At 40.5% G+C, this 23,497-nt stretch overlaps 2 protein-coding genes across 3 annotated transcripts in view; both read left to right on the forward strand.

Moving 5' to 3' along the window:
* The first annotated feature begins 982 nt into the window (after positions 1-982).
* On the forward strand, positions 983-22,563 carry edc4 (enhancer of mRNA decapping 4). 2 transcript variants are annotated; one of them, XM_029523693.1, is made up of 30 exons: positions 983-1,178; positions 2,669-2,831; positions 2,952-3,063; positions 3,434-3,533; positions 4,239-4,425; positions 4,623-4,770; positions 5,190-5,294; positions 5,490-5,602; positions 5,734-5,817; positions 5,940-6,035; positions 6,310-6,409; positions 6,766-6,946; positions 7,257-7,323; positions 7,541-7,632; positions 8,004-8,188; positions 8,727-8,806; positions 9,102-9,243; positions 9,334-9,626; positions 9,881-10,111; positions 10,480-10,578; positions 10,924-11,067; positions 11,530-11,566; positions 11,831-11,978; positions 12,406-12,561; positions 15,061-15,176; positions 15,573-15,738; positions 16,311-16,497; positions 17,258-17,477; positions 18,222-18,385; positions 20,793-22,563. In XM_029523693.1, exons 1-30 carry the CDS (start codon positions 1,091-1,093, stop codon positions 20,974-20,976), a joined length of 4,188 nt encoding a protein of 1,395 aa, XP_029379553.1. In that variant the 5' UTR covers positions 983-1,090; the 3' UTR covers positions 20,977-22,563. The 2 variants fall into 2 exon arrangements, with proteins under 2 accessions (XP_029379553.1, XP_029379554.1); XM_029523694.1 differs by having other exon boundaries at positions 10,993-11,067.
* nrn1la (neuritin 1-like a) overlaps positions 21,768-23,497 on the forward strand; it is a 52,983-nt gene continuing 51,253 nt past the window's right edge. The window contains exon 1 of the mRNA XM_029522394.1: positions 21,768-21,794. Within this exon, the coding sequence (XP_029378254.1) occupies positions 21,768-21,794 (27 nt within the window). The remainder of the gene's footprint in view (positions 21,795-23,497) is intronic.

The raw sequence follows: 23,497 nt of genomic DNA on the forward strand, positions 1-23,497 counted from the left end.
CTGTTAGGTTTTGCTGATGAATTTCTGCACCGAGGCCTCCTTGTGATGAAATAACATTAGTTGCATTTCAAAGTAGTAGCTTTCAGATGCTCAGGAGCTTGAACCTTGGGAGCTATTACTTCAACTCTGCATTGAAGAATTATTTTGTTCACCAAATTTAATCGATCAGTAACAAGCCACCTTGTGTATAATAAAATACAGTTCAACAGCACTGCTACTGAAGCCTCCAAAATGAACCTCTTTCACTTGAGCAGTAACCAAACCAATAGAACCATTCCGTTAATTGCAAAGTTGTATTTTTTTTTCCTGAAGTTAAACACAAAATATAGTCAATCGTGTGTCATTGCACTGAAAAAAAAGTTTGTTTTTTTATGTAAGAAGCCAAAAACCTGCCTTGTACAGATGCGGATTTGTGGTTTACAACAAAGACAGGCAGCCTTTGATAAGAAAAGAAATACTGTGCCACCAGGGGGCCCTTCGGCATCCAGGAAGAAGCAAATAGATAATCAACTTTTTTGAATGCAAACCAGTTTGTTTTTCCTTGGAGATTACAATACATACATTAGTCAATAAAACTCTGCAGTAACATTGAATGTGTACAATTAAATGTCAAAATGTATTTTTTTTTTAAGCACTGGCCACTTTTACACCCATTCTCCCCTAGCTCCCTTGGTGTTGCCTGTTAAAAAATAAGAATTAACAGATGTGTTTTCAGATGATTTAAGGGATTTTTTTTTCAATCCAAACTATAAATAAACAAACTAAAGTGAGCGTCAGCAGACGGGAATTGTTGTCGATTAAGCTGATGATAAAATTTCCAACGTTTTCAGAAATAGGTTTACAATGACCATATAGATTTTAGGTTTCATTTTTACTTAAATGAAACTTAATGTTGATGCGTTAACCTCGTCAGACTTTGAGGTAGGAACCAATCACATGGCGCAGCGAAGAGTCGGACTTCACAGCGCGGACATCGCCGGAAGTTTAGACGGTTGCTCTGGGTGAACGAAGTGAACATTGACAGCGTCGCATCAAACAAGAAATTATTTTCTCCCCCTTAATAAACCCAGACTCCCCCTTTCCCTCACCCATGGCGTCCAATTCTAATATAGACATTGAGGGTGCGACCCAGCATCTCCGGGACATCCTGAAGCTCGACCGTCCGGGCAACAGCACCGGTGAGTCGGACCGGGAGTGAAAAACGGCTGCGCTGCTTTAGGCCGCAGCGGCTAATCGAAGGCTAGCAAGCTAACTGTGCTAGCTGCTTTAGCACGCCGCCTCATAGAAGTGAATTTAGCGTCGTAGCTGTAGTTTCACTGCCCTGTTATCTCAACGCCTCCACGCCAAAACACGGCTTTTACTCATTAAAATCCACACTCATTCAGGCACAGCTGCGTTTGCGTTCGCTTTTCATGAGAGTGTTTAGAAAGCTAACTAAGCTAAGTGCAAAGTATTTCACCGTCCTAACTGCTAGCTGCGCTAACAGCTAGCTTGGTTGCAGTCTATTTTCTGGTGTAGTGAAGCTATATCTGCTCTTACCTGGCGACAAAGGTGAAATTGTTCAGTTAGTCTACAATAAATAAATAAATGAATCCTGCTCATGTGTTGTTTATATACAGGGACCATTAACCGGAGTTTAGTTTTTCATTTAGCAGTGCTACTTCACCGCCACGGAGCATTAGCTTGAGCCATTGAAAGTGCGTACGAAGGTCGTTGTTTTATTTTTTCGCTAAATTGTTTATACTGATATCACATTTGTTTGTGGCACCTCCAGCACATGACACACACATTCAGAAGCTCGCTATGGCATCGAGCAAAGATACTGTCAGCTGCTGGGAAGTCGGGAGTAAAAGCAGCACTGGTGTCCTCAACTTCGCCTGAATGTGTTGTGAACTGAACGTCCCGCTTCTGCACTAACATTGTTTACCGTTGTGTTGCAGTATTTGCACCATTTTGATCTCGAAAGAAAAATAACATTGCGCCGCATTCCCTGTGCTGTGATCATGAATTCACAATGGTACCGTGGACACGTTTGTGAGCGCTGTTATTATCAGTTTCATCAGTTCCACTGTGCTTTCTCTGCCATGAAATAATCAAAAAGTGTGTGCAAAAAAAGTATTTGGTGTTTTGTATTGGTGTCATGCTTTAATATGAAGGGAGCAGATTAATGTCTGCAAGAGATAATGTGTAACTGGCATCTTGCAGAAACAGTTTTTCTTCCTCTAGTGTGTTAATAGGCTGTCTCTCTGAATTAATTTTGTATTTTAAATGAGATTGTATCTTAGTATTTAGAAAACAAACAAATTACACCAAAGCATTTAATTCCTTGTGCCAGGAAGTGACGTTCATTCTTTACTGCTTCTTCTTAAATTTGTATATTTTGTATATACACTCACCTCTTTTCTTGGAAATCTAAAAGCTAATCTTAATGGAATTCAACAAGAATATGAATTTCTGCAATTCAGGCTCTTCATGGCATTTTAAGTATTGTGACATTTACACCTATAAGTTACATTATTGTCAGTGAGGCTTTCTTAGTCAACTTAATACAAATCTTTAGAACAAACGGTTACCTTGCTGCTGCAGGGTTGGAGTTTTCTTACTGAGTTTGAATTCACATTATTTACAGTGTGTACTGTGTGTAAATTCATGAAATTTCCTTGTTCAGATGCGCAATCAAGTGACAGTGAGAGAAAGCTATCTTTTAATGGAGAGTTGAATGGGTTATTGGGAACAGCTGGCATTCTGGCAAGCGTGGATCGGTCAACCATGTCAGAGTCTACCAGACCCCTCTCCACAGATATCAGCAGCCCTCAGGAGAGCCAGATAATGTGAGTGGGTGTTTAGAATCAGTTACTTAACAAACTTGGCAGAGTAGTATTTGTAGATACTTTGAATTTTCAAGAAACTGAACCCATATTTGTACTGACATTCATGTGATTCAATATCAGCTGTCTCTCTGGTGATGATGGATCTACTTGTATCCCCATTACCTCAAACAATGTGGAGATTGTCGCAAGTCAAGACTCCAGCATTAACAGTAAAGCACGAGGCAGCAACAAGGTAAGAACTGCGACCATAAACTACAAAACAGTGCTGTCCTGTGTGTGTGTAAATCACACATTTGTTGAACTTCTGCAATAACAAAGTAGCACATTCAAGCTGCTGGCCACCTAAAATGATTTGTTTCCACAAATTTTTATATTCCTAAGATAAACGTTTATATTATTGCACTTTTATATAATATGACAGTGATGACTCAACAGGATGTTGATGCAGATGCAGATCACTGCACTCTTCATTCTGTCAGCTATTCAATTCTTTTGAATGGCTTTGACTGTTAAAGGTCACATCCCACTTTTTAGAAAAGTCATCATGAACTCTTTGAAAAAAATATTTACTAATGTTGAATGGTAACTTGTTCTCTATTCAGGTGAAGATTCAGCCAGTTGCCAAGTTTGACTGGGAGCACAAGTATTATTATGGTAGACTGATAGCTGTGTCCAACTCCTTCCTGGCCTATGCCATTAGAGGTGAGAGTCCAACGTTATTTTTAATTTTTTTATTTATTTACAATACCACTCAAGATGTTATTGATGATAGTGATGTGCATATAATACAAATTAATATAACAGACAGTTAGGTTGTTAGCAAATCGTATGTGTTGCTCATAAAATGCTGCCTTTATCTTGGACTTTGAGATTTTTCGTGTCCTTTTAAACAGTAACCATGTACATGGTTTAATTCCTTTGTCCATGTTTAGTCCAGACAGTAAAAATTTAAGCAGTTACGCATATTTTTTTAAGGCTCTGTGCTTTACAAGGTTCCATTTGAAACAATATTTTATTTAAAATTATAATTTTATTTGAGTGGATTTACATCAGTATTGAAATGTGTTGAGATGTGTTGATGATTTGGATCTTTAAACAAAGAGTGCACATACCACAAGGATTTGGAAGTAAATGGGCGCTTGGCTTCTAAATGCTTATTTAGCATTTATGTGTTTCAATAAAAGCAACAAGGTTTCCATTTGTTCATGACTACTTGATCATGCATGTAAAAGATGGTAATGAATGGTCAAAATACATTGTCAATATGTTATTCAGTTATACGGAATAAATTGGTATTTGCTTGCTTATCAGGTACTACGCTTGTTACTGAAATAATTTTACCTGCACTGACTGCTGTGATACCTACTTCTTGGTTTAGCTTTCTCTAAAATTAATCTCTTTCTCCAGGAGCCAACAACCATGCAATGATTCGTGTCCTGAGTCTGGCTTTAGCTGAGCGCTCCCTACTGAAAGGATTTACTGGGGCCGTCACAGATCTGGCTTTTGCCCATCTTGACTCCTCCCTGTTGGGTTGTGTAGATGAAGCAGGCAACCTGATGGTCTGGCAACTCACCTGCACTGGAAACAAGATAGTGTATCCTGACATGTTGTAGAAATCGTGTGGGAGGGTGTTGCCTGTGTGTGTACATTAGCTGGTTTTAATTGTATTTGTACTTTTTATATATCTGGCTAAAATACCAAACGCAACAGCTTTTACCACAGAAATAGCAGAAACAGGTTCTCTGAGAAGTGGTACTCTCTCCTAATTTCCTTTACTCCAGTTTTCTGCAGAGATCAGATAATGATTCATATCAGACGACCAGAAGACACTCCACTGAACTCCCACCGTCGCCTCATCTGGTGTCCATTCATCCTGGACGACAATGAGGAGAGCCAGGATGACACCAGCCAGACTCTGGCTCTTCTACATGAAGACAGGGTATCAGCATTTCACTCAGACGTGTTTGACCCATGGAAAGAAATTAGACTGATCCAGTAGTATTTGTTACTGAACCTAATTTAAGAAGATAGGAAAAGTAGGGAATGGGGGGTTTTCAAATGCTGACTTTTAGTCACTGTTTTACTGAATTGTAAAACACCAGTTTTATCACACATTTTGAAAATAATCAGACTATTAAGGTGTGTTAACATCTTCAAAAAAAGTGATTAACTATTACAAACCTGTTAAATTTATTATATATAAATTAAATGTCTTTATTGTTGTATATTCGATAAAACAAAATTGCAGGAGTTCCTCACAGAGCTAATAAATAAAAATAAATGAAATAATCAGATTTAAAAAAAAATCTAATCCAACTATACATATCCATTCCTTATTTTCTTTTTCCTCTGTTTTAGGCTGAGGTGTGGGACCTGGAAGTGCTGAGAGCCAACAACACTAACTGGCCTGTTGATGCCACAGAACTGAAGGAAGGCCTCATCACAGTGAAGGGACATACTCAGGTGAGGAACCATATCCAACACTACTGTTACGTTTCTATCAAAATGCTAATTAGGAAATAACTAGTATTTGCTCAGTATACTACACTTAAGTGATGCGAGGTGAACCATACATTTTTTGATTGACTGTTTTTGAGGGAGCTTGTTCAATACATTCCTTACTCTATTGACCTTTGAAGTTTATTCCTGTCTCTTCAGCGGGTCAGTGAAGGGGCCTTGTCTCCAGATGGAACTGTGTTAGCGACAGCCAGCCATGATGGATACATCAAGTTCTGGCAGATTTATATAGAAGGAGGACAGGACAAGCCCAGGTATGCAAGGGAGATATTTTCTAAATGTGTGTTTGAGAATGTTTATCGTGTGTGATACATTTTTTGTGTTCTTGGTTTTCCCTCTCGCCATCTTCTAATCACCTTTTCTCACTTTTTCTCTCTCTATTTAGATGTCTGCATGAATTACGTCCTCATGGAGGACGTCCCCTCTCTTGCCTTCTTTTCTGTGACAACCACAAGAGGCAGGACCCAGAGTGAGTAATCATGGCTGCGCACAGAGCTTCCAGGAAACACGGAGACGTGCAGTACATGGACAAATCTAAGGGTGTCTTTCTCATTTGTCACCTCTGGTGCTTTCTGCTTTTTCTCTTTGTAGGGTTCCTTTCTGGCGCTTCCTCATTACTGGAGCAGATCAGAATCAGGAGCTGAAGATGTGGTGCACTGTTTCCTGGACCTGTTTACAGACCATCAGGTTATTCCTTTTGGTTTATCTTTTTAAAATCTTATCAAATCTTTTTTTCTTTTCTTTCTGATTTTTTTTTCTTTTTTTTTCAATATAATCTCACCTTACCTGGACAGAACCCTGAAAATTCAATGCTGTCTGACATCTTACCATTAAGTTAGTGTCAGACCAGTCAAAATTGACTTCTAAGTCAAAAAATGTAAAAATGATAAATTCTATTATCCAAAGCAAATGCCACTAATTAGCATTAAAGACATAATGATGGAGTGTTTTCTTCTCATAGGTTCTCTCCAGATCCCTTCAATTCATCAACTCTGCCAAGTCTGAAGGCTAGCCTGGACCTTTCTGCTGAGTATCTCATCCTCACTGATGTACAGAGAAAGGTAAGCACAATGTTGTTGTATCAATTCCTTGATATGATACAAATGTCAAAACAGTTTGTTAATTGTTCAATTACTCTGTGTCAGCCAATTAACATTTTGCATTAATCTGAAGAGAAACTGCCTCCTTCAGTTAAATTCAAATCTTCCGCCAGGAAGTCATTCCATTGAATTAAATATCATTTAAATTAAAGCAAATCTTGTCTATACCTCATCTCACAGAGTTGGTTTGAATTAAGTTTGTTTGGAAGGCCGCATGCAAGAAAAAGTTGTGGACTTGGAATCTGAAACTTTCTACGTCTTATCTATTTATGGCGAGCTTGACTTCATGCTTCATCACTGATGTCATTCTTTGCCAGGTCCTGTATGCAATGGAGCTCCGGCAGGATCTGGAGAAAGGGAAAGCCAGTTTCACAGCTGTCTCCGAGTTCCTCCTGACTCATCCTGTGCTCAGCTTCGGAGTCCGGGATGTAACCCACAGCCGACTGCGACATACTGAGGTCCTTCCTGCAGAGGAGGAGAGTGAGAGCATGACTACAGGTACATGATTATATGCATGCACTGCACTATTCAAAAACAACAAAAAAAACAAACAAACAAATGAGCTTCTTTACACTTTATTGTTATTTTTTTCCATTAACGATATTTGTAAGTCATTTAGATATTCTACGAGTTACCACACACAATTAACTTTTAAAACAAAGTTATTTATTAGCTTTCTGTTTTCATTTGGTGACTTTTTGGAACAACGCTGAATTGAAGTTTGCATTGTTTTCCCTTTTTAAAACATAAAATATGTAGGATTGATCCACAGAACAAGGTACCACTTTTTGTTTTTGTTTACTTTCAGAGGGCACTCAAGGACCCACAGAGTCCAAGTCTGGGATCCAGATTAAACTCTATTGTGTTCACACCAAGTAAGTCCCTACTCACTGTCTGATATTATCTTACTTTGGTTTGAATATCGAAGGCAGGTGATAATAAATAAATACCAAATTACCACAGATGGGTGTTTGATCTAACATTCAAATGAATACAGTCATGCTATTTCATATTTTGGAGGCATGTGGCTCATCCATTTTGAGGTGTGTAACAGTCCTAAATTTCTGTGTTTGTGTGTCTGTGTACATTTAGGAGTCTGCAGGATGTCCAAATCTGGTTTCAACCCAATATGGAGTCCAGCTCTGCGGTCTTCCTGCCTCATTCTGATTCCCAGGATGGCTTTGGTAAGTCACAGTAACAAGAATTCAGAATAAACCAACGTGAAGGAAAAAACTCAATCCATGGAGAGGATCCTGTGAAGGTTTCTAGAGGAAAGAGGAGTGGAGCTTTAGCTTTATCGAACTGAACAGCTGGTTAATATAACTGGCATTGTCTCTCAATTTTGACAGTTTTAAGAATAAGTATGAAGGTATTATCAATCAGCCAGCGTGAATGAAGAGAAGTAGTGCCTGTAGACCAGTAGACATCGATGCAATTTTTTACCGTGTTTCCCCCTTACACCTTGTGTGCTATTATTGGCTTGACCTAAAGATTAAAGCACATATATGTTACAAACATTGCAACTTAAGTGTTTTTTTTTTTTTTGTATTTCCAGCAGGGTTTTCAGACCATCTCACTGACCAGAGCTCTGACAAGGACTCAGGAAGTGGCTCTCAGACTGACCTAAGGAAGATCCCATCTCTTCCTGCTCCTGCTGACTTCCTCCCAAACTCTGCTGCTGGCAGTGGACCGATGCCTAAGCTTATGACTCCTGATGCCTTCATGACACCGAGTACTTCGGTATGAAGCCATATGCCATCTGTATTTTGCTACTGGGCAGTTTGGTTCACGTACGAGTTTCAGCATGCAGTTTATAAAAGGGTCAGACACACTTCAGCTCTGTCAGATGAGCACTATGTTTCAAACATGCTTTTATTTGTCACCTAGCAACATTTTATTCCCTGCATAGCACCTCCTCCCACATCTCGGCAGAGTGCTGTTGCCAGCACTTAGCAGACACACACTCATAACCCTGTTAATCCAGTCTGTACAAAACAGAATACCTGCTGTTCAGATGTTTGGGTTTATATGAATGTACAATTTTATTAGATAACCAGCAAGATTAATCAGGTCTTCAGTTTCATCCATGTAATGAAATTCAAGTTATTGAACAACCTTTTTTGTATATTGGGACCTATTCTAGTTGTCTGCAGAATGCTTTAGTTTGGTTTAGTTTTTGAATATCCTGCAAACTGTCAACTGATGAACATCACAAAGGATGGCCCTGCCAAGCCCCTCTTTATATTTTCTGCTTAAATAACTATTTTTCTCCTTTTAGGTACCAGCATCTCCTGGCAGCAGTGCCAGCAGTCTGACCATTGTAACAGCTATCAGCAGCAACTCTGACTCAACTAACAGGTTGGTTTCTATGTCTCGCAGAACAGTGATTACTAGTGACTATTCTGAGCTATAGAGCTACAGTCCTTCCATTTGGATATTGGTTTGCTTTAAAAGAATGTATTCCTCTGAAATTACGGCTTGAAGCCGAATTTCTGTATCTCCCCAGTGCTGTGCTTGACATGCTTGATCTTAGCTTAACTGTACACGTAAATCCTGTTTATAATGATTACATAATGTATTACTATCTTTTTTGCTCACTTGCATTAGCATGTTTGTGTGAGTACATTATGTCTGTCTGTCTGTGTTTGTCCAGAGCTATAGATGATGTCAGTCAGAGTCCGAACAGAGCAGAGAACAACAGCAGCAGTAGCAACAGTAGTCTCACTCTCTCTGCCTCCACTAGCAGCCCAAGAGCTGCTTCTGCTGTGCTACTACCTGGCTTGGAGAACCTGCAGGCAGGACACACTGACACACTCTCCCGTCAGTCATGTAATATTGTAATGGGATGATCTTTTGTCTGATAGACTCTTCTTTTCTCTGTCCAGGCTTTGGTATCCCCAAATGCTCCTCTTGCACTTGACAATCCTCAGGTCTTGGACTCCCCCCTCTTACCACCACTGGCCTCGCCAACAAGGGCCCGTTCCCCAGATGTCATCTCCTCCGCCTCCACAGCCATGTCTCAAGACATGCCAGAGATTGCATCTCAGACCCTGCAGCTTCAGCGTGGGCTGGTGTCCAGTTTGGATTCCTTACCGCTCTCTGCTCTCCAAACAGACAGCATGGCCTCAGCTGCTTCTGCTCTGCACCTGCTCACCTCACCATGTACAGCCAACAATGGGTAGGCTAAAGACGACAATGTTACTTGACAAAGATGGTCCCGGGCCTGCTGTTTGTGTAATGGAGTATACAAGTGAAGAAAATGTGTTGACAGAAGTGTTAACAGATCGCGCCGTAACAAAACAAAGCCGTCGGCAAATTACATTTGTAAATTAGCTTACATTTGTAAATGCTTGCGAGCAATGAAAAATACACAAACTATTAAAACATTCAAACAATATTTATTAACCAAACAACTGCATTTTCATGTCTAAGCTTGTTGCCCCTCGAACTTGGAGGGGCAGATGGGCCAGTGGGCGGGGCGGTAGAGTCTGAACCTAGACTCAGTCATACCCCATCATTACTGGAGAATGCCTTATCACAAGAGAACCCTGGAGTCGGAGGAGGGTCTTCTGATGGTGGTGTTAGCCACACACCTTGGCCAGCAGCACCTGACATCACCAGAGAAACCAGGAACAGTCTTCGAGACAATGGCCTTGGAGACTGGTAAGAATCCCCCATGGACAAATACATTAAGCAATTACAAACATACACATCCACACAAAGTATCTCAGAGATGTTCCACAATTCACTGCCCTGGAAAAATAAAACTCATATGTGGTCTTTAATGTTCTCTAAGTATAAACCAGTTTTCATTTCTATTAATAGAACCTTTCATGGTTCTATTAATGGCACAAAGATATACTTGAGCATAAAGGAGCTGTTAGATAAGGCTTGCAACAAAAGAAGACACAATGTGGCAGTTACAATGTGACTGGATTGTGTTGGGAACTGTGTCTGTGTTGAACTTGTAAAATCAATGTGGAAGTCATTAATCAACCAGAGCTTTGCGGAATTTGTTTGCTGTGTTGTAGTTCAAGAGATGAGAAGGACAGACACTTGAGCTCGCCTTACCATCGGCGCTCCTATCACCTTGCACAGAATGACAGTCAGGATGGGGCGGCAGAGCAGAGGTAACACGAATGAACTTCATCCCAGAAAATGTCTAGTGTCATTGTAGATAGATTTAAGCAAGCATGCTCCCTTTTAAGGCACACTTTTATTTTATTGACCTTTTCAAAGATGATTACAGTGTGCATGGCATCAGCACGCTTCACAGGCTCCAGCAGCTTTCTTACTTGTGTGTGTGTGTGTGTGTGTGTGTGTGTGTGTGTGTGTGTGTGTGTGTGTGTGTGTGTACGTGTGTGTGTACGTGTGTGTGTACGTGTGTGTGTACGTGTGTGTGTACGTGTGTGTGTACGTGTGTGTGTGTGTGTGTACGTACGTGTGTGTGTGTACGTGCGTGTGTACGTACCCAGTGACCACGATGATGAGGTGGCAATTTTGGCAGCCTCCTCAGGAAACTGTGGCTCTCGCTCATCTCACAGGCTCCAAGTTAAGGACTGGAAGACATCACCACGAGGCTCACCAAAACTAAAGAGGAAGGCCAAAAAAGATGACGGGTACTTGAGAAACCTGTGTGGATATATAATAACCAACATTAAGTCTTTGTTTGTTTGGGTGATTGTCAGTCAGTCCCTAATTGGAGTATTTTAGTATCTTAGTAGTTAGATAAGTGGAGTCTGAATAAATTTTAATTCCCTTTTTTATGCATTGTTCGACATTAACACCTCATAAAGATATAACTGAGAAATGAATGAGGCTAGGTGTGTTGGCTTGAGTCAAGCTAAGGCAAAGATTAGGCAAAAATCTGACTGCTTCTTAATAAGAAGCAGTCATTGCTTTTATGTCCATTCTTTAACTTAACTAAGTTTATACAAGCTACTCGACAAAGTGTATTGTTTAATATACATAGAAACATGTATATGAACATATTAGCGCAATTTGGAAACTTGATTAATTGGTTCAAATATTAGTTGGTATTATGATGCTCATAAAGATGTTTCTTTGTTACTTCATCTCAGTGAATCATCTCAATCCAGGCAAATGGATCCTGGTCAGGTAAGAATCTGTGCATCTTACTGTTACTAAATTTTTCTATTAATTATTTTCAAGTCCTTGAGGAAACATATTGCACCTAACTTTCAGCTTTATGTAGCAAATGGCCTCTTCAGTTATAATAATGTTTTTCATATAAAGATTGTTTACTTATTTCTGTGTATATATCTGAAATATTGAGTAATGTGCAACTCCTGGTTTTCAGCAGCAAGTTTCCTTGGGCCACTTGGTCTCCTTTGTTCAGTCATTCTCTCCATGTGCTCACAGATAAACGTAGACGTACAAGATGAGTTGCTGATGCTCCTGCGTAGCCAGCAAAGAGAGTTGACTGAATTGCGTGGACAGATTGAAGCTATGCAGAGCTCCATCATGACTCAGGTTGAGCACGTATTGACCAACCACCAGGAACAGGAACGTATCCTTTGTTCTTTCTTGTTCATTTTTAGTAGTTATTTTGTGTGAAATCAACCACCCATGAGACTTTCTGAGGAAAACTTAACCCTGCTCTATACCCCAAGCCCAGTGAACCACTCCGATACCAATATTCAGACATAAAATTGAATTAAGCACAAACCTGCAGGCAGTAGCAATATTGATTTTTCTTCAGCCACACAACCTCAGGCCTGATGGTAATTGGAGCACTTAAAACTTTCCTGTTTTCCGTTAAGTACGAAGTTTTCGTGAGTAAGTAGCTCATAATGGTTTTGTATACAGGAGGTTTCTATTTCAAACACTCCTCTTGTGGAACTCCTGTAGCGTTGTCATTTTTTTGAACATGCTGGTCTCACTGGTGATCCTTCAACAGCATTATTATTTTGAGCCTTGACCATTAATGACCTCAGAGCGCAGACTTGAGCGAGTTCTGGCAGAGAGTCAGAATCACCAGCAGCAGCTTCAGGAGCAGCTCAGCCAACAGCTCAGCCACACCCTCAGCTCAGTCCTCACCAACAGAATGGACAAAGTTCTGCGAGACGAAATGAAGAAAACAGTCCCACCAAGTAAGGAAGCACACAAATATTTTGGATACTTTATTAAATATCAATTCAACTGACAGCTCATAGGGCCTAAGCATGTACAAAGATATTATATTCAGACTCAGCTCTCTGACATTCACCACCGGAGACTGATTGTTCACCAGTTTCTCAGAAGTAGTTTAACTCATGTAGAGGTCTTTAGGATTAACACTCTTCTACAGCTTTCATGACACATTTAGTATCTTTCACCTCTGAAGATTTAACACTGTAGGAACTCAGCTATTTGACATAACATCTATTTAATAACACATTAATCTTTGGATAAATCCCTTAATGTCATCTGCATACCCATTGAAAGGGTTTTGGGATATAACATGTGGGAGAGCAACTGACAAAACGATTTCATTCACTCATTAGTGTCTAGGATAAAGTACAAGTTTACTTTAAGTGGTTTTTGCCCTGTGAGTTGAGTCCATTGGATAATTAATAGAAAAGAACCTTTGTACACATCTGATAAAATGCCTAGAAACTGTTTAAAAAGATTTTTTTTTTCTCTAGTGCATTGAGCACCAGTTTGTGTTCTGATGTTCTACAGGGATCTCTGAAGTATATGACTAACTCTTGAAGTCCATGCCTACTTGGTCTATAAATACAAGCCATTTTAATTTATTTTCATACAGATGGCCAGTTTTCCTTTGTGTTTTGTCACTAAGTGTACCCCTGAGAAAGAATCTCAGTGGACCAGCTTTAAGAATCTCTAATATGATAATATCTGAGCCGCTTACTTTGTTATTTGGGAGCAGAGACAGGACTAGATTTACTTAATTTACAGTGAAATCATATGTTTGATTCAGTGTTTTTATACAATGGAGTCATGATCAGGGTTATAGGAAAGATGGTGTGTCGCAGCTTAGTACCCCTGACATCACTGACACTGGGCAGATAGTTGGGGAAAAAACTATTGTCAAGAATAATGTCAATAGCTCTTGCCTCACAATATCGCCATGGATACGCAGTTGCCTGTGTCACCCATTTACTCTGCTGGTATTTAGTGAGAGCTGGATGATGCCTCTAATGAAGCCTGCTGCTTTCAAACTGTGCTGAAAGGGAGGCTGCTGCTATTTCCATCACACAAGGAGAACTTTCTGAAGACTCTTGACACACATTTCAAAAGCTGTAGTCCAAGAGCTTTCCTGCTCATGCATGCTGTCCAAAATACTCCAGTTCACAACAAGAATCCGCCATGGCCATTTTCACCGGCTCCCCACAGAAAATGAAGTTAGTCTCTTCTCTGAGCAATTTGGTGTTGAGTATTTGATTTAACGCTTTCTCGTGGACATGGAACTTTTCCCATTCATGCTGAAAGAGTGGTCAAACACAAAAGGCTGAGGTCCTCTACCCCAATGGTGCAGTTAGTTGCTTTTCTAAACACAGCCAGTCCGTAAAGGCCAGTTGTCCATATCTGCACTAGCAGTGTCCAGAATATTGTCGCTACTGCACTTCAAAATTTTAGACAAGAGGATATCCAGCCAAACTGTACATCTGCTGGCATTGCTCTTACAACAAAACGATAATGATAAGATAAGATAAGATAAGATAAGATAGACTTTATTAATCCCTTGGGAGGTCTCCGTCAGGGAAATTGTTGATCCAGCAGGTACAGCACCGACAAGAACAGTAAAAGAAGCACACAGTTTGAAATATATAAACAACAAATGTACAACCATAAATATTCAGTTTTTTTAGTGTCCCATCTTCTCCAATCCCTCTTTCTTCCTGCTACTCCTCCCCCTCCCACCTAGTGCAGAGTTATATGATTTGGTCAGCTGGATTGTCTGTTCCACTCTTCACCAGATGTTGGCTGTGATGCCTTTTGCTTGGTAAAGATAAGGTCAGTTAAATGAGATCTAGCTGTTTTTCATATTTTTCAGATGCTACTTTGGACAGAAGTCTCTAGAAAAATTACTTGGAAGTGCTAATGTGGACGCAGCATTTTAGCACGTCACACTGTTGAAACTTAACTTATGTAATATAGACATGCGCTGACTGGGTGGCTTGTTGTGACAAAATCTATTAATCTATTTAATGTAGATTGTCAATTAAATAAGCTCAGTGTGCTCATACCACTCTGACAAATGGATTAGTGGAGCCATGATATCAATAACGAGCAACCGTTTTAATTTTAGGATGACTTTCAAGATGGAAATAAATATACTGCTAAATATTCCTACTGCAGAAAACATGATCAAGTACACTCTAGGCAGTACATCAATAAATCACATTGCTATCTTAATGCTTGAGGTCAACCCAGGCACAAGTTAAATTAAATATAACAAAGGCAGCTGAGGTGTGTTGCACTTTGACTCTAATATTGAACAGTGACTTTGGAGATGTTGCTTGCCTTTCCTCTCCTGCACTCTAATTCGAGGTTGAGATGTTCTTGTCTTTTTACTCTTCCTTGATCACAGGCCTAATTATAGGTCCGCTTTTACTAATCTGTCTTGTTAATTGTTTCCTCTCCAGCGATCTCTAAGAGTCTGGAGCCTGTGACAGGTCAACTGAGTAACACAATTGCTGCTAAACTGACTGCTGTGGAGGTCACACTGAAAGACAACGTCAGCAAGGTGGTCAAATCCAAGGTAGGTAGCTGGCTTACTTCCCCATCTGTCTGCATTTTCATGCCTCCACGCCCACGCTCAAAATACCTCCAGCGTTGGAGGTGTTTGTCTAAGGTCATCTGCCAATTCGTCCCTTTCTCGTGAACACAATATCTCAGGAGCAGCTTCAGGGAATCAGCCTAAGTTTTACCTTGGAATCAACGATAAACTGATTAAATTACTCATATCCAAACGGTTCAACTTCACTGCACTGCTGTAACTCAGAAGCAGAGGAGGTGACTGTGACTGCAATTTGAGTGATTAGCAGTCACATACAACCATGAGTTGGTTAATACAGTTTATTGACGTTGTGCAGACTAAGCCCTCTGTAGTCTCCTCTACTGCTTTTAAACAAATCTTCTACTTTTTATTTTCCAGAACACAACAGATGCAATTGGTCGAGCGGCTGCTGAAGCGATGCAGGGGCCCATCCAGGCGGCCTACAAAGACGCCTTCCAGAGCATTGTGCTGCCTGTTTTTGAGAGAGGCTGTCAGTCCATGTTTCAGCAAATCAATGACAGTTTCAAGCAAGGAACACAAGAGTGTAAGGCAACCTCAAAATTTAGTGATGATTTAAGTTTGTTTTGCATGACCACAACATAAGACCAAATAAATTGTTTGTTTTTATCAAGTACTCCGGAAACAAAGTTAGTAACTATTCATTAGTTACTAAATGTCAACATTTGAACCGTCCCTTTGAACTCTGTTTCCTCACAATGGTGGAATGATGCTTTGTCCTCTATCTTGCTGCTGTTTATCTCAAAAGTTTAATGAAATGAATACCAAGCTCAGGGAAACTGTAATAATTCTTTTTCAGATTTCATCAAGGCCATGAGGTTTTTTTGTTGTTGTTGTTGTTGTTGTTGTTGTTGTCTTTTTCCCTTATAGTGCGTTTGTAACCCTCTCGGAACATACTTGCTTTATTTTACTGAAGCTGTCATGATGAACAATACTTACTGTATTGCGTGTGCCTTTGTGAGCTTGTTGCTACACTCCTGTGTATTTGGTTTGCATTAGATGGTATATTTTCTTTAAATGCAGTAACTTCACAGACTACCTTCATCTGTGTTTGTTTGTGTGGAAGGAGTCATTGTCTTTTGACTTCCATCTTTGTAGACATCCAGCAGCTCGAGACTCACATGAAGAGCAGAAAGCAGAGAGAGCAGGAGACGCGAGACCCGATGATTGGCCAGCTCCAACAGATGATTGACAACTTTCAAAGCTCCAGTGATCAGCTGGCCAGTAACATCACAGCCAACGTCCGTGCAGAAATCCAGCACCAGATCCAGATGATGGTGGGAAAGTATGTATCCTATCCTTTATTGATCACACTGCTGTATACTTTTGATTGGAAATCTGCTTCTGAACTCTCTTCCATTCACACTACATGCCCCATTTTCCTTCCTTTGTCCTTTTTTTAGTCCATCAAAATACATTTGAAGAATTACCTAAATATGATGATGTTTTACTATGATGTTCTAGATGTAACAAACCTGCTGTCACCAGTAAAGTCTGTTAGTTTAAATGCTAAGATTAAAAATAAAAGAAAAAATTACTTTTTTGACATTGCTCACTCTTTTCTAACAGCTCTTTCTGTCAAATGACAAAACTCACCCATCTGAGATCACTGATTAACATTCAAAGCAGACATTTTATATATCAGGTCTGCATATCAGCAGATGCCTGTGCCAGCAGTGCTGGCCTTATTCACTGCCTATCGAGCAGGTGCGTAATGGATTTGAGAGTAGAAACAAGCAAAGCTTAATCCTGCAGCTAATGTAAAGACATAAATTCAATCAAGTCTCTAGTTCCCTCCGCAATTAATTTCATGGCCTCTAGAGTTATTCATTTGTCAGGGGTGGGGCAGAGATAAAGTAGTTGGCCAACTAAAACTGGAAAATCTTGAAAAATAAATGGCAATGCCTGACTGGGCCAGAATTCAAAGCTGTACATTGGACACATCACAACAAATCAAAGCAAACTTGCTGTTGAAGATACTAGTAATGTGGAGGTGAACTCTCTGTCTGTCCTTATGTCTTCTATTCTGTCCTTTTGCTTCCTAGTTTGCAGGAGTCTATTCTTAGCCACGTGCAACGAATTGTCAAAGGGGAGGTGAGCCTCGCCATGAAGGAGCAGCAGGTAGTGGTCACCTCCAGCATCATGCAGGCAATGAGGTCGGCCGCTGGCACGCCTGTCCCCACAGCTCACCTAGACTTCCAGACACAGCAGGCCAATATCCTGCAGCTCCTCCAGCAGGGCCAACTTAACCAGGCCTTCCAGCAGGTAACCTGCACACACACAGACATAAAGATGTGCACCATCGTGTATCTTGCAGCCTCCATAATGGGTGTAATGAGTGGCAACACGTCACATAACTTAGAGTTATTCACTGATGCGCGCACACACACACACACACACACATAATATCTGCCAGGACAATAAGGCCCAGAAAGCCAATATTCTGCAACAGCCTCATACACTCCCATTTACAGTCCCACTCCAGCTTGTGCTCTGGTATGAGGACTCATTATGCCTGGGTTTTCCTGCCCTAAGTAACTTCATACCTGTACCTTTTCCAAACAGCCATTACACTCACTCATCGTTATGAGCCATGTTTGCACACAAACACACACAAAATTCAGTGTATGTGTTTGTGTGTGAGAGAAACATATTTCCTTTTTGGTTAACAATTAACATAACCATTAGAATAACTCATCTACACTCAACACTCTACAATCATTTCTCAGATTTACTTCCCTGCTGAACCAATTATTGCTGCGTGGATTCATTTTGAGTTTTGTCTGAACAAATGTAGTTATTTGGCAGAAAAAGTTGTTTTTTTTTATGGCCATTTCCTTGCCTGGTGTTAGAAGTAACATGGCACCAGTAGGGAGCAAGTTGTTTACAGTCAGTCTGATTTTGCTTTGTAATTGGTAGACAGGAATGTTTTCTTCTAGAGCTGCTGCAGGAAAGGTGGCATTTGAAAGGATGCATGACAGTGGTTTCTCTCTGTCCCTTTGTCCCCAGGCTCTGTCGGCTACAGATCTGAATTTGGTCTTGTATGTGTGTGAGACCATTGACTCTCAGCAGGTCTTTGGTCAGCACCCATGCCCTCTCAGCCAGCCTGTGCTGTTGTCACTCATCCAGCAGCTGTCCTCTAACCTCTCAACCCGTTCTGAGCTGAAAATCAGGTGAGGAAACCAAGGTTATTTCATGCACCATTTGGTGGAGGGTTAGTACAGCATGTAATTTCTGCACATTCATAGTAACATCCTTCCCTTAACTAAGAGTAACGGCAACCGTGACCTTTTTGGTGTACTACTTCTCAATGAGCACATGACACAAATGTTAGTGACAACAGAAAACAGTAGTCGAAAGTGGATTTTCCTTCACTTGCAGCAATAAATAAAACATAATTTTAGGGATATTGAGTGAAACAGCTGCTCTGTGTCAAAAAGCTAAACTCAAAGAGTGCAAGTATGCACAGGTAGAACATCTGTGTTTTATTGCATGCTCCTCCTACACAGTTAGGGTGGGTGTCATTTTAGGTTTTAGACCTGTTTCCAAATTATTCAAATGATGCAGATTTAAAATAACACCTATTTTTGCTTGTGAATCAAACATAGTTAAACCATACAATGTTGCCTGTACATTTTTTTTTTCAGATTGTTTGCAGAAAATCTGTCTCATTAAATTATTGCATCACACCACCATAAGTTGATCAAAGAGGTGTCTTTCAGTGCAACCGGTATACCTTGCATTGACTTTAATCAGAAACCAGTGAATTTTGTAAATTTCCCTTCCCACAAAAATAATTTTTAAGTTACTTTTCACACGAAATGATAGCAGGGACCGTGTTGTCAGTTTTATTACAGGTCTATCCCCCAGCACAGTCTGCCCCTCGATCACTAAAAAAAGTCACTCTTTGCCTAAACTTTTGCTTCCCATCTCATCTCCATTGTATGTCCATTATCCGCTGTCTCCTGAGTGCCAAATGGTGCTAAACTGCTGACCCCATCACCCTGCTCCATCTGTACCCCTGCTACATGGCTGTTCGGGGAGCTCAGATGATCTTGTGAATGGCATCGCAGTTTTTGGATAATCTCTCTCATTCGGGTCTTTCTGTCCTTGTGTTTTTCACCCTGTCGTTCACTCCCTGTTTTATTTTTGTTCTTTTAAAAGTTTACGTTGTGCCATTGCGTCCTCAAAATGGACAGTGACTCTGCTCACTTCATGTCCTTTGCTTTCCTGAAACCTTGCGTGTCATGTCCTCGTGTTCTCCTCTCCCCAGATAACCTCCCTCTCTAACAGTCCTTTTACAGCACATGTCCGCTGCTCAGTTTACATTGCAGCTGCCCGCTGCTGCTAATACAGCTCTCTGGTGCTGCTGTGGGCCATCTGGAAAAAAAAGATTAGGGCGGTAGGGTGCGGTTGAGTTTGAAGTGTTAATAGCTAAGATACAAGGAGATTGTGAAAGGAAAGAGTTCAGTGGGAGTATCAAAACAGGCCAAAACAAAAACATGCTGCTGTCACCTCTGGCTGTTTATGGCTACATGTATTTAGGTCATAAAGGAAACTCAAAGCTGTTGTAAATAAGTTAAAAGAAGTGAGTTCATATTGAGATAATACAAAAATGTCCATCCACACACAGTCAATACCACACAAATTTGCATATTTTTGTTTACTCCAGATAAGTGACCGAAAGCATTAAATAGATTTTGACTTTTTGGACAAGATGAAGGACCTTTCTCTCTTTTACTTCTGATAGATAAGGACAAACAAAAACACTAGCTCTTGTTTCAGCTTAGTTGTTAACAGTTTGGTAATAATCAGCACATGAGATTCATATTCGAGTATTTTTTACTTGAGGGGATTGGACAGTTCAGTAACTGACACATTGTCTCCTGCAACACGTTAGCTGTAATACGGTATGCAGTGAATGTTTTAGGCGCAGTGGCATTAAAAGTCCCTTTGTGTTGGCACTCCTCTGTAATGTGGGAATGAGCTCTAATGGTTCGACTGGGATCAGGTAGTGCCTGCGACACAGAGATAAATGGTCAAAAGCGTAAAGACACTGATGTTGGGGTGGAAGATTAAAATAGACCGAGTCTGGACAATGCAGCCACCAGCTGTCTGACTGAAATAATTATTCGAGGTGAATGTCGTGCAGCCTCAGAGAGACACAGGTGAGAATTTGTTAAACAAAATTTCTGTTTCGATATATGAGTGAAAATATCCAGACAGTTGGCCGTGCATCAAGGAAAGGTGATCAAGGACAGTGCTTGACATTCAAGCTGTGATAGATAGTTGAGACAGTGATGGAGCTGTCTTTCTGTGTCCCCTGCAGCAACTCCAAGGGTCACAACACAAAGTGTATGCAAGTTATCCTTGTACTGTTTTTATATTTGTGGGAATCAATTAAACAAGATTTTCTGATTGCATTTGTGAATCTTTTTCAATTTTACATCCTTTTCGCCATGTAAAACAAACATGACTGCAGCATCTTACACTAAATAAATAAAACTCTTTAATTGGAACTCATCCTTTCTCGGTTGTTATATAACTCAGTTGTGTCTCTTCCTCTGTGTCCTTGCACAGTTACCTGGAGGATGCAGTGATGAATCTGGACCACGGCGACCCCCTGACAAGAGACCACATGTCCTCCGTGTTGGCCCAGGTCAGACCGAAGCTCTTCGCCTTCCTGCAGCAAGACCCCCACAGCCTGCTCAGCAAGAGGGCGCGGCGCCTGATGATGATGCTGCAGGGTCTTGTCAACCACTAGTCCTTCACTTTCAGTGTGATGCGGAGGAGAGGGTTGTCCTCGAAGATATAGATCATGAGTCCCGTTTTTTTCTTACGCGTTTGCAGAAAGCAACAAGGACAACGCCACCCCACTCTGAGCAGTTTGTTGGAGCTTGAGGATGGAGCATATTGTTGATTGGAGATGGAAGATGTGGGATCCTTAAAGAAAGTGTTTGAAAACTTTCCACATGGTTAAAGAAGAAGGTTCCCTGTAGTCCACCGGTTGCTCCACTTGACACTAAAATCCAGCTGTTTCTACCCCCTGGGCATTTCTCCCCATTCCTCCTCCTCTAACTGCTCAGGTGAAGTGTCCAGTTTTTGACTGTTTTTGTTACTCTTGTGTTGTTGTTGTTGTTGTTGTTGTTTTTTTTCCCTACACATATCTTCAATGCAAGACAATAATGGTCTGGACAGAAAGATTGTTTATTTCTGTTAAAAGAGACTCGTTACATTCACTGTAGATTCTTCTAGACCTTCATTACTGCTGCTCCCCCGTCCTCCCCCAAGAGGCACTCTCCTTGTTTTATCCACATTATGATGCAAAATACTGTCAAAAGACAGTCAAGAGAAACAGATCATGCTGATCCAGTGTCTGGTGTCGCAGACACACAAAACCTCTCACTCCTTCAATGTTACTTCATTTAAATGTGCATAAGGCTCGAATGTCCAGCAGAGTGATCCATAAGACCAAACACGGCTGTGTCTCTTTCCTATGTTCTTCTGACCCATCAGTCAGACATGTTGAGTTTTGGGGATACTGGTTATTTCTTGATGCCAGAGGGCTACTTCCAAGCAATAGTACGCCAAAAGAAGAAGCGTCTCACCTCAAAATGTAAACTTGTATCTCAGCCTTAGAAGCAAACAGCAGTTCTGGACATTTTTTTTCCCCCCCCTCTCTAACACGCAGCAGCCTCTTAACCTGCTGCAGGAAAACACATCCAGGCTAATCCCAGCAACCGAAGGTATGAAGCATCTAAAGCCAATTTAAGTTTGTGGCATATTTCTTTTCTGTCATCTCTTGTTATGTTGGAGATGAGATAACCTCGCAAGGCCAAATCTATCTGAGGATCAACGTGTTGAATTGTTTTTACTGAAAGTTAATAATATTTGTTCTCCGTTGGAAGGATTCAAGCATATCTCATTACACTATTTCAGCCTGACCTTGTTTTCACCACTCTGATTTCTAGATACAAACAAGACTAAACAATGAGGAATAACTAAAAGAAGCATTTTTGAAGTCAAATAAATATTTACAGAGGTGCTCCAGACAGGAAAAAAAAATTCCCCTTTAGACTCTGTAATTTTTGGAGCCCAGTTTTGAGGTTGGCAGCCGTCCATGTGTAGCGCTCTGCTCAGACTGCTCCCTGTGTTTTCTTTCTGTGTTCGCTCCCTTTTTTTAAGAAAAAAAAATTAACATTTAGTATTTGTAAGACTTGTATACTTGCTTTAAGAGTTGTCAACCTAGTTATAAAAACATAATAAAAAAAAAAAACAAAACCCACCACTTAAACTGTAATTGTTACTGCCGATGTTTTATCAGGATTTTCCAGATCATGTTTGAACTGAACGTGCAGTTACGTCTCACGGACTCTAGAAGGCAGCACTTAGTTGGACTGCAGAGATTCACCCTGCTTGTCTTTTCTGTTTTGAATGGAGAAATCATTCCTGTTTTGGTGAGCATTGAAAAGCCTTCAGGTTGTCAGATGCGCTGTTTATTCATCTCTAGAGTGCGTTGCTTTGTGTACAGCCCATTTACGCCCATCGTTTCACTGCAGGGCGGCCACACTTTTTGCTGATTGTATAATAAAAGTCCTGTTCCTTTGACGTCTGTGTTTAGAATCTCTTCAGTTGGATTTGTCTAGCAAGTGCCTTAATGTGTTTTACCAGTTTTGGACGTTTGATTCCATTTGGGCCTTTAGACAACATGTTAAGGTGGAAGTGTGAATTCTCCCTCAGCAGCTCCACTTCACTTCTACCAACATTTCCTTCATCCGGACGTGTGGTTGGGCTTTTGTTTTCAGACATTTGACTGGAGTCAGTTGATTTGTGCAGATATTTGAGTGCTGGTGTCCATGCTTGAGCCAGAGAGAGATGCATTATATTGACTACTAGCACCTTCTCCTTTCAGCTGCAGACCCTGTTGAAGGACAGGCCGAGTACAGCTCCACTCTGGGTGGCAGCTGTGTCACTTCTTCTTTCTGTTGTGTTCATTTTTCCTTCAGTTATGTTGTATCTTTTACCATTTATTTTACCCCCAAACATTTTGGAATAATAAAAAAAAAAATTTAAATTGCTTGTCTCTATTTGTTAGTATCTTTCATGTTATGTGTTTCCAGTAAACAGACCTCACGCACTTCTTCCTCACTTAAATATTTCTGGTTCATGCTTCCTTTTTGCAGCTTTCAGATTCAGATTTGACATTAAAACTAACATGTATATAAAATAAAACATACAGTTGGAGAAGGGACCAGATTTTCAGCCTCTGGGTTGAACCTGAGCAG

Source organism: Echeneis naucrates, chromosome 16 (genome assembly GCF_900963305.1).
Source record: "Echeneis naucrates chromosome 16, fEcheNa1.1, whole genome shotgun sequence".
NCBI classification, from domain to species: Eukaryota; Metazoa; Chordata; class Actinopteri; order Carangiformes; family Echeneidae; genus Echeneis; species Echeneis naucrates.